This window comes from Pristis pectinata, chromosome 4 (genome assembly GCF_009764475.1).
Source record: "Pristis pectinata isolate sPriPec2 chromosome 4, sPriPec2.1.pri, whole genome shotgun sequence".
NCBI classification, from domain to species: Eukaryota; Metazoa; Chordata; class Chondrichthyes; order Rhinopristiformes; family Pristidae; genus Pristis; species Pristis pectinata.
The window spans coordinates 56613228-56625306 of record NC_067408.1 but is presented as its reverse complement, the minus strand read 5'-3'; the positions used below and the strand labels follow the sequence as shown (position 1 = coordinate 56625306).

Here is a 12079-nt window from a genome sequence, read left to right as displayed (position 1 = left end):
GTTTACCATGTTCCCTTCCCACTCACTGGGGCTGCAGTTCCCTCACTCCCCTTAATCTGATTATGACATTTGGGCTGCAGTATATGAATAGCTTGATGCAAAATGTGGTTATGAATTGTCTGCTTGAACAAATGATTTGTATCTTTCTACTACTGGGGTCTGCCCAATATAATGTTTACACTTGCAGACTATTTGCAAGATCCTGGTTGCCATGATTAGTCAACAAATTCACTATTAATATATCATGGCTGTGAGAGTGATAGAAGAACTGCAAGATGGAGTCTTTCGTCCAATAGTCCCCGTGTTTCATCATGCTAAAACAAAATTATGAGATGAAATTCAAAATAGTGGACACTTGAAGTGGGCTATAAGCTTCTGCAAGTTTTGTTCAACCTATTTCTTATTTTATCTAGGTTAATGATAATGAGATTGATCTTGTAAGGTTTCTTGCTGATGTTCCATCTGATCCATTTTGTAGCTGTGCTGCTCCAGGAATAACTCTTACCAGGTTTCCAGTATCTGCAGTATTTTCAAATTAGTTTCTCAAAGAGATGTTGAAAATATATGAAAATATCAGAAAATTTAGGCTGGGGATGGTTCAAGATGTGCTCAACAAGGCAGTACCTTCATGGGTCCATTGTCATTCCGATTTTTGAAATATAATGTTGGAATGCTGAAATGGTTTGTGACATTGATGTTTCCTGTTGCAGGTTGTGGGACATAGAATGTGGTGCTTGTCTGCGGGTCTTAGAAGGACACGAAGAGTTGGTTCGATGTATTCGATTTGATAACAAAAGGATTGTGAGTGGAGCTTATGATGGGTATGTAATCCTAATAGCAGGAACTAATTGTGCAGTCTGGAAAGAAAGGTTGTATGTTCTTGGGATGCACCAGAGTGCTTTACAGCCAATGAGTTCTTTTTGAAGAGTAGATGCTGTTTTAAGATGTCCTTTGGCTCACCACAAAGCTCCTGCAAGTTACTTTTTATTTAGATTTCTATTATTCAATGTTTTATGCTGTTTGATTTTCCTGTAACTGAAGCTTCATTGAAGGGCTGTTCTCTTATTGGTTGATAATTCCCAAGTTTTGAGATCAGCAACTCAGTGTACATCAAGAATGATGTGAAAAATACTCTGTTGTTCAGCCAGATATGGTGCAGTCTTATTGAACATTTCCACCCTCTCCCCATTTCCCTAGGTCACACTTTGTGCAGGGAGACAAAGAAAGTGAACCAAGATCCATTTTTCAGTGTTTTCTAGAAGAAAACCACAGTGACCCAGGGATCTTCATAATTACCAACTTGTTATCCCTGTGTGGGACATCTATTTTTCTCTCACTCATCCAGTTTTTGAATCCATACTGGTTACACACCTTGGTAATTTGTTCCAGAGGACAATGACTTTTTGGAAAAGCAATGCATTCTGATGTCTAATCTCCCTCTTTGCCACTGTAATTTAGAATCATTTTAGCAACCAATGCAGTGGCAAAGACTTGGATTTGGAGAAGGTGTAATGGAGGTTTTTAAGCCTATATATTTCTCAAAAGAGTATAGCCCATATTCATATAACTACATGGAAAATTCACAGAAAAGGACCATTAGACCCCACCAGTCTTTTTGGTATTTATCTTTCAGCTGAATTATGATCCTAATCCTGCCCTGTTCCCATATGTCTGTATGGCCTTTCTTTCACATACCCTTGTTTCCTAGAATCAAATGTATAAAAATGAAAGCATTTGGATTACATTTTACATTTTCCATGGCTTCAGGACATCCCAGAATGGTTTGCAGCAAGGTCTAGTAAAGACCATTAGATAGCTGATGAATTAATGTTTTGGTATGTTGGCTCATTGATTAAGTATTGGCCCAGACACCATGGAGAACTTCACCCCCTCTCAAGTAGTGCTGTGGAATGTTTAATACTTGCCTGAGAGTGCAGATGGGTTTCAAGTTTAATTTTTAATCAACAAGATAGTATTTCTAAAGACGTTGGGTATCTGTGCACTAACTGCAGAGGGGTCTTCCCATCATCAGAAGGGACTTCAACCATTTCCTGCCACTGGCTAAAGAGTTGCTTCCCAAATCATGGTGTAGATTCCATCCATGTAGAGGCACAATAGGGATGAACTAAATGGTGCAAATAGAAAAGTAGGAATCAGCATCAGTTACTATACATGGCCTTTTTGATCTCACAGAAGCCTTTGCCTCTGTTAAGCAATAAGGACTGTGCACTGTCCTTTTTGAATTCAGCTGCCCTCATTAATCTCCATACTACATCTGCTATTTGATGGCATGGAAGGTGTGATTGTAACCAGTGGTTCCTCAACGGACCCAATCTCAGTGTAGGCTGAAATCAGGCAAGGCTGTGTTATCGCCCAGCACTACTTTCAGTCTTTCTCATCACAATACTGCATCTCACTTCCAGCAAGTTTCTCAATGGAGTGGACCTAACCTACAGAGCAAAAGGCAAATCAGTATAATCTACGCTACCTCCATTGCAGAACCAATGTCACTTCAACCTAGATCCAACTTGGCTTGTTCACTTGACATCTACAAATGAAAGGTCTTCCACCTACCTGGCCATGCTGCACCACAGCGCCATCATCCTCCCATCCCAACTCCCCATTGCTGATAATAAAGGTGCAGTACAAAACTCTGGGGAAAACTTGGACTGCTTACCAGGAGCAATCTCTCAACAAAGATCATCATGGTGAAATTTACCATTGTCTTCAGATCATCAGTATATTCTTTGGCCTTCTGAGCCCAAGTGTTTGAGAATCAATGATAGACAGCAGCTTGGGAGCTGAAAAGTCGTAGAGCAATACAGCACGGATACAGGCCTTATGGCCCGACAAATCCATGCTGACCATGGTAACCATCCAGCTAGTCCCAATTTCCTGTGTTTGGCCCATATCTTCTAAGCCCTGCCCCTGCATGTACCTATCCAAGTACTTGTTAGTGATACTATTATACCTGCCTCAATCACTTCCTCTGGCAGCTTGTTCCATATACTCACCACCCTCTGCGTGGAAAAAGTAGCCCCTCGGGTCCCTTTTAAATCTCTTCCCCCCCCCCCCCCCCCCACCTTAAAATCTGTGCCCCTCGTTTTGGACTCCCCTACCCTGGGAAAATACTGTTACCATCCACCTTTTCTATGCCTCTAATTTTAAACACTTCTATGAGGTTGCCCCTCATTATCCTACGTTCCAAGGAATAAAGACCTAGCCTGACCAACCTCTCCCGATAACTCAGGTCCTCTAGTCCTAGCAATATTCTCGTAAATCTTCTTTGCACTCTTTCCAAGTTAATGTTCTAATGACGTGCCTTGTGCGTTTGCATCCAAATTATATAAATAACAAATAACAAGGGTCCCAACACCCACCCCTGCGGCACACCACTAGTCACCACCCTCCATTCCGAGAAACAGCCTTCAACCAGCACCCTCTGCTTTTTAGCTGTGAGCCAATTCTGAATCCACCTAACTAGCTTTCCTAGGATTCCATGGGACCTTGTTGAAGGCCTTGCTAAAGTCCAGATAGACAACTTTCACTGCCCTACCCTTATCTACCCTTTTTCATTACCTCTTTCAAAAAAAAATACACTAGAAGGTTCATCAAGCATGACTTTCCACACACAAACCCAGACTCCTGTCTATCCAAATGCTGGTAGATCCTGTCCATGAGAATTCATTCCAGTAACTTACGTGTTACTGATATCAGGTTGATGGGTCTGTAGTTCCCTTCTTAAACAACGGAGCAACATTAGCCACCTTCCAGTCTTTGGGAACTTCACCAGTGGCTAATGATGAAGCAAATATCTGCACAAGGCCCTCCTCAATTTCTTCTCTAGCCTCCCACAAAGTCTGAGGATGCACTAGATCAGGCCCTGGGGATTTATCCATCTTAATGAACTGTAAGGCTGCAAATACCTCCTCCCTGGTAATATGAATTTCCTCCAAAACATCACTAGTTTCCCTTGAGCAATCATGATTTTCTCCTCAGTAAACACTGAGGAGAAATATTTGTTAAAAAATCTCACCCATCTCCTGTGGCTCGATGTAGGCGGCCCTGCTGATCTCTAAGGGGATCTACTCTATCCTTAGCAACCCTTTTTCTTTTACTGTAGCTATAGAACCTCTTGGGATTTTCCTTAACTTTGCCTGGCAGATCCATCTCATATCCTGTTTGCCCCCCTGATTTCCCTCAAGTGTATTCTTAATCTTTTTATAGTCATCAAGAGATTCACTTATCCCTGACCTCTTAAACCCAATGTATGCTTCCTTCTTGACCAGAGCCTCTATCTCTTGTTAATCAAGGTTCCCTAAACTTGCCAGGTTTACCCTTCACCCTAACAGGGACATGCTGTTCCTGGACTTTTGATATCACACTCTTTGAAGCCTTCCACTTGCCACTGTTTCCATTTCTTAAGAACAAGAAATATGAGCACGTAGGTCCACTTGAACCTGCCACGCTATTCAATAGGGTTGTGGCTAATCTGTTTGTTGGTCTCCATTCTATTCTCCTACCTGAGCCACTGAATTTGTTGATTTCCCTGCAGTCCAAAAATCAGTTCATTTTGACCTTTTATATTCAGTGATATTCTCTGATATAGAGTATTCCAAAGATTTCTGCTTCTAAGAGCAGAAATTCTTTCTTAACTTAAGGAAATGCCATTTAATATTAAGATTGAACCATAGTTACAAATTCCCCCACGAGGGAGCATCCCCAGAACATCTATCCTCTCAAGCCCTCTCGTTCTTCAAGACTCGAGGGTATGGACCCAATCTGCGCAACCTTCTGCCATTAGACAGTCCTCTCATTGAAGGAATCAATCTAATGAAGTTTTTCTGTACTGCCTTCAAGGAAGGTATGTTTAAGTGAGACCAAAACCATACAGAGGCGTGGTTTCACCAAAGCCCTATGCAGCTCCAGTGAAACTCTTGTTTTCCATTCTCCTTGCAATAAAGGTCAACATTCCAATCGCCTTCCTAATTTCTTGTTATACCATCGTGCTGAGTTTGGGTGCTCTTGTACAAGATGCACCATATCTCTCTGAACATCAGGATACATTGGTCTTGCTCTGTTTAAATCATCTGCTTTCCTGTTTTACTTATCAAAGCTCTCATCAAATCAAACCTCTCATTTCCCCACCTACTCCATCTGCACTCACTTCCTTCATCAGAGTCATTCATGTAAATTATGCGTATCTGAGATCCCTGTGACACTCCACTAGTTATAGTTTGCCAATCTGAAAATGAGCCCCACATCCCAACTAAAAACAGAAAAGGCTGGACATGCCCAGCAGATCACGCATCATCTTGTGTTTCAGGTCAATGACTTTAATCAGAATTGTCCTGAAACGTCAGCTGTGTTTTTCTCTCTCCATAGATTTTGCCTGACCTGGTGAGGGTTTCCAGCATTTGTAGTTTTTTTTTATTTTCACATATGGCAACTGTCTGTTTTATCAGTTAATGAATCACCTACCCATGCCAAAATACGAACCTGAAACCATGAATCCATTTTCTTGTGTTTTATACTTGGAACCTTGTGCAATGCATTTAATCATCCTCAAAGACCTCCAATAAGTTTATCAAACACCACTTGAGTTTCATAAAACCACACAGCTTCTCTCTAATCATAGTTTAAGTTCCTACATGTCTTATTGCTACTTGTTATATAATGACTTTCAACATTTGCTGGATTGCCAATGTTAACTCTCCTCCCTCCTTTCATGAATAGTAGTGTTACATTTGCATTTTGCAGTCTGGAAGGATCTTTCCAAAACCTTGGGAATTTTGAAAACTAGAATCCAAAGCATCTGCCATCTCTGCAACTGCCTTTATAACCCGCAAAGTCTAGAGGATTTGTCGGTCTCCAGACCCATTAGTTAATTTAGTATCCTTTACTGATAACTGCTTTAAATTCCTCCTCCTCTTTGTTTCCTGGAATGCTTTTAGTGTCTTCCAGTGTGAAGGCAGATACAAAATATTTGTTTACAATTTTGTCTCATCTCTTTACTTTCAGTTTCCCGTTTTCCCCCGTCTCAGTTTGGTCCTTCCCAACTAATTGTGAAATACTATGTTATGCTCTTTACCAAAGGATCCATAACTTTGAGATCACTAATTCATTGCATCTTATACAAATGATCAGGTTTAAAACAATCTGCTCCCTGTTTGGGGTCACCAATGTATTGTCTCTAATGCATTCCATGAAGTTGTCCTCAAGACCACACAGAGAAACAGTTGAGAATTAAACTTGATGACTTTGTGTGCAATGGGTTAGTTAAAGACTGAGTGTGTCACAGGTAATATTTAGCTTTATCTCTTCTCCCACCAGCAAAATCAAAGTATGGGACCTGCAAGCTGCTCTTGATCCTCGTGCCCCAGCAAGTACTTTATGTCTACGCACTTTGGTGGTATGTATCAGTGCTCTGGTGTGGCCAACCTATTGGAAGGCTTCTTTTGAGCTTTCACTGTTTAGACACAGGAAAAGTTATTCATAATGCACTTGTCCTTCAGTTTAGTCAGTGCTCACAATGTGCTCTCCTCTGCAATGGAGAGACCAAATGCAGATTGGGTGATCACTTTGCTAAACATCTCTGCTCAGTCTGCAAGGCAACCCTGAGCGCCCAGTCGCTTGTCACTTTAATTTTCTGTCCCACTTCCACTCTGACCTCTGTCTTTGGCTTCCTTTGTTGCTCTAATGATGCCCAGTATGTCCTTGAGGAACAGCACCTTATCTTTCATCATTGAGGCCCTCAAGACTTGATATTGAATTTAACAGTTTCAGGTAACCACCCTTTCCCCTCTCCACAGATCTGGCTGTACTTTTCTGTTTTAGTTTGTTCCTTTTTGTTTTGATTTTCTGTCTCTTGTTTTCAAGTAATTGTTGTTTTGACAATTTTTGGTCTGCACTGTCACAGATACTTCCACTCTTTGCAACCTAAAACATGCATGTTTTCTCACTTTTCCAGTTCTGGTGAAGGGTCCTTGACCTGAAATGTTGACTCTCTCTCCCCATGGATGCTGTTTGATCTGCTGAGTGCTCTCAGTACTTTCATTTTTTAGATCTCCAGCAATGTAGTATTTTGCAGCAAGCAATTCATTACACTTGTGGTGAATGAACGATCCCTGCTTTTCTAGAGTCCTGCTGCTGTTAACCCCAGTGGCCTGCTTTTGAAGTTGATCCTGTTTGTGTCATTTCGTGTTCTCCCCATGACTGCGTGAGTTTCCCGTGTCTTCCCATTTCCTCCCACATCTCAAAGTTGTACCATAGGTGGAGGGCAGAAGAATTGGGGTGGAGTTGGTGAACCTCAGAGTAAGTTACAGGGAAAAAGTGGGAGGATGGGACTGACTCAGAGCTGCTGGGCTAAATGGCCTCCTTCGATGTCATACAGAAATATCACAATATAAGAAGCAAAATCAGCAGTTACTTTCATGGTGGAACTGAATATATATTTGAATATGGGGAATAGTCATGGTTAATCATTGGATAGTTCTTTTACTACTGACACTACTATAGAATGACCCCTTCCTGTGTCCCATGCTTCTCTAGCACTAAAGTTTGGAACAAAACGTTCAGGCTGCTGAATTATGTAATGTAGATTCAGGGTATGATAGTGTAGTGGTTATGTTACTGGTGTTCTTCCTGCCCAGGTGATTAACTGGGAGCGTGACAATTCAGAATGCCAGAAACCTGGACTATTAATCTGGAGGTATGAGTTTGGATCCCACCATAGCAGCAGGGAATTCAAATTCATGTTAACAAATTAATGAACACCTGGTTGTTGTAAAGATCCATCTGGCTCACTGATGTATCTTTAGGGAAAGTGCCCTGCTGACCTTGCCTCATCTGACATTTCCTTCACCCCCATACTGCTGGGATTGACTCATAACTGCCTAATGAAATTACCCTATTTGAATGGTCAAGGAATGGGTCAACAAGGGTTGTTTCAATTCTAGCTATTCTGCCCAATGTTCTCCCAGAGGATGGTGGTTCTTGATAGGCATGACTGTGGCTGGATTCTTCTACACTTGAGTGGCAAGTGAAGACTTGCACAGGATCAACTTGCATTTAGAAAAGCATAAACTTATTAGGGATAGCCACCATAGCTTTGTGCAGTGGAGGTCATGTCTCACAAATTGAATTTTTTGAGCAGGTGTCAAAGATGATTGAGGGTAGAACAGTAGATGTTGTCTACATGGACTTTAGTAAAGCATTTTTCATTACACTTTCAGGGAGCTATGGGGGGTCCATAGCTCCCTGAAAATGGCAACACAAGTAGATAGGATGGTAAAGAAGGTGTACGACATGCTTGCCTTCATCAGTCAGGGTGTTGAGTATAAAAGTTGGGAAGTCGTTTCACAGCTGTACGAGACTTTGGTTAGGCAATATTTGGAGTATTGTGTGCATTTTTGGTTGCCGTATAACAGGAAGGATTTGGAGGCTTTGGAGAGGGTGCAGAAGATGTTCGCCAGGATGTTGCCTGGATTGGAGAGTATTAGCTATAAGGAGAGATTGGACAGACTTGATTTGTTTTCTCTGGAGTGTCGTCGGAGGCTGAGGAGCGACCTAATAGAAGTTCATAAAATTATGAGAAACAGAGATAGGGTAGACCGTCAGGTTCTTTTTCCCAGGATGGAAATGTCAAATATTAGAAGGGAGCTTTAAGGTGAGAGGGGGAAAGTTTAAAGGAGATTTACAAGGCAAGTTCTTTTTACACAGAGGGCAGTTGGTGCTTGTAACATGCTGCCATGGGAAGTGGTGGAAGTAAATATGATAGCTATGTTTAAGAAGCCTTTGGACACACAAACAGGCAGGGGATGGAGGAGTATGGGCCTTGTGCATCATCGCCATCACATTCATCGCAGGCTGAAGGGCCCATTGCTGTACTGTACCGTACTCTTCTATAGGGCATCAAAGCCAAGCTCAAGATTGTCCTTGCTATACTTGCAGATCTGCATTTACATCTGTGCAGGGATGACCAGAAACCCTATTAACCTTTCCCTTACTGGTGGTGGAGAACTGGGGCTTTTGAATGGTTGGGAATGGAATGAATATTTGTCTGTGTATTTGCTGAAACCCACTTGTTTGATGTAGGCTGGACCTTTCCTGGTCTATGTAACTCAGCTATGCACAGTACAAATCTGCTGAGATTTGTGAGGAATGAAAATAACACCTAGATATGCATTTTAACTTGTCTATTGAATTCTTGGTTACTAAGCAGCTGGCATATTGTGGGACATCCTATTGAGACCATTTCTCTTTGGTGCAACATATTTCAGTCCCAGTCTTTTGAATAATGCCTTCCTGCTATGCCACTCTTGATCACTTTTCTAGTTCTAGCGACCCTGTCCTCTTAAAATAATTGACAGCTTACTGTGTATATTTGAGTTATTTTGAGCAAAAGCCATTGCTTATGACATGTTGGCAGATCAATCTGTTTCGCATAGAGTCCTTGGGCAAAATGCAGATGGTTTCCTTTCCTTCAGTTTGGGCCAGACTCAAATCCTAAAATCTATTGACAAAGTTTGCCTGTACACCAGCCTTCACCCCATGCTTTTCTCCGCCTCTTTCACTCACCCAGCCCTGCTTGTAAACTAGGAGTACAGAATTTTAGACTAAAACTTGGATTTTGGAACAGTTTTGCTTTAAAAATGTAGATTTGACGAAGGTGGCAATTGCAGTTTAATGCAATATTATAGCCCTGTTGACAGGTTAAAGAATATCACTTGCTCCAGGGTTTGGAACCATCCAAGTACTTTATAGTTGCTAGCTAGGAAACAATGGCTTTCATGGCAGAGCCTGTCCAGTTTGTCGCTCATCAAGAAAAGCACTGCAAGAGCTGTTGGAACTTGCTGTTAGTGCCAAAAGCAAGTTACTGTGAACGCATCTTGATACTCTGCACCCAGAGGAAGTCTACCAGCATTGAAATTTCACAGATCATCCTTTCTGTGCATCTTTGTCTAAGTTTGTCATTGCCTATAATTCTCCCAACGTAAATATAGTTACCCATCTAATTGGAGAAGTGCACATGAGCCCAGAGAGTTGCATCAGACATATGTTAGGTTATCAGAAGGACTATATCAGACAGAACCTGTTAACGGAAGAGCATTGCTCTTGCTGATTTGTTTGGCATTGTTTCAGTTTCTATTATTAGTGCTCAATGAAGGGGAAAAGTTTAAAAAAAAGACCCCATTTTGTGCCATCTCTTGTCAGCAGCTCTTAAGATCCATGAAAGTTGTATGTGAGAGCCTGTGAAAGAGCAAAAGAAGAAAATATTTCCACTGACAGGTAACCGTGGGACATAAGTTTAGAATAATGGGGAAAAGAATCAGAGGGGATGCAATGAGTTGTTTTGATCAGCGCTGCCTTTAAGGAAGCAGTTACAACAATGGAAATTTTCTTTCTTTTTTTTCAATCTTTTTATTTCAAATTAATACAGATTAACATATATATACACACACATACATACATATGTAAAACATCAATGATTATACATGTGATACAAAGAGATCAGGAGGACAATCATGACACATATAATCATAAAGAATAAAAAATATAATCTAGACCTCACGGTCTCTTAGTAAGCAAATATAATACAAAAAAAATCAAAAAGGGAAAGAAAAAGATATATTGTATAATAAAAAAAAGAACCCCCAAATCAAAAAAAAATTATAAGTAATAAATCGAAACAAACTTTAAAAAAAAATTTCAAAAGAGAAAAAGAAACTGGACTGATGTTTTTCAATGAAAAAAGAGCATTATTATGTTATCAACTCCGCTCCTCTAAATTCAAAGGTTATTGAAAAGGGATCTATATCATATGAAAATATTGAATAAATGGACTCCAAACTTCCTCAAATTTAAGTGAAGAATCAACAGTGCCACTCCTAATTTTTTCTAAGTTTAAACATGATATGGTTTGAGAAAACCATTGAAAAGTAGTAGGAGGTATTGGATCCTTCCATTTAAACAAAATGGATCGCTTGGCCATTAATGTGACAAAGGCAATCGTACGGCAAGCAGATGATACGTGACCAGATTCCATCCTTGGTAGCCCAAAAATTGCAGTGATAGGGTGAGGTTGTAAATCAATATTCAATACAATTGAAATAATGTTTAAAAATGTCTTTCCAATATTTTTCCAAAAGAGGGCAGGACCAAAACACGTGGCAGGGAAGCCACCTCTGACTTACATCTGTCACATATAGGATTTATATGGTGATTAAAGACAGGCTAGCTTATCCTTAGAAATGTGGGTCCTGTGAACTACCTTAAACTGTATCAAAGAGTATCTGGCACACATTGAAGATGTATTAACCAATTGAAGAATTTTCTTCCATGTCTCTACAGGTAAAAGTATCTGGAGTTCTCTTTCCCATTCATTCTTAATTTTATCAAGTATCTCTGGGCATATTTTCATAATTAGATCATAAATTATTGCTGTCAAGCCCTTCTGATAGGGATTAAAACCTAAAATTTTTTCCGTAATTTCAATTTTATATGGAGTCGGAAAAGAAGGTATAGTAACTTTTAAAAAAAATTCCTGATCTGTAAATATCGAAAAAAGTGTGATCTAGGCAAATTGTATTTATTAGACAACTGTTTCAAAAGACAAAAGACAATTATCAATGAATAGATAACGGAAGCATGTTATTCCCTTCATTTTCCATAAAGAAAAAGCTAAGTCGATTCTGGATGGTTGAAAGAAAAAATTAGATTGAATGGGACCTGATGATAAGTTAAATTTATTCAATCCAAAAAATTTACGAAATTGAAACCGTATTCGTATTGTATGTTTAACTATTGGGTTAGTCATATGTTTACTCAATTTAGTAAGTGCAAAAGGGGGTGAGGCTCCTAAAATAGAAACTAATGAAAATCCTTACACTGATTCATACTCAAGGTATACCCATTTGGGACATTGAATTACATCTAAACCTTGTGCCCAAAAAATTAAATATCTGATATTAATTGCCCAGTAGTATAATCAAAGCCATGCCGCCATCCTTTTTTTAATTTTTGTAAATATTTCTTACTTAACCTTGGGTTTTTATTCTGCCATATATGTGAAAGAATT

The 12079-nt window shown here is 40.0% G+C and overlaps 1 protein-coding gene across 8 annotated transcripts in view; it reads left to right on the top strand.

Annotated features, from left to right (window-relative positions):
* The window catches only part of LOC127569724 (F-box/WD repeat-containing protein 11), a 149545-nt gene that overhangs the window by 119770 nt on the left and 17696 nt on the right, over window positions 1-12079 (top strand). For all 8 annotated transcript variants that reach the window (XM_052014537.1, XM_052014542.1, XM_052014540.1 and 5 more), the window contains 2 exons: window positions 711-821; window positions 6334-6412. In XM_052014537.1, the coding sequence (XP_051870497.1) occupies window positions 711-821; window positions 6334-6412 (190 nt within the window). The remainder of the gene's footprint in view (window positions 1-710; window positions 822-6333; window positions 6413-12079) is intronic.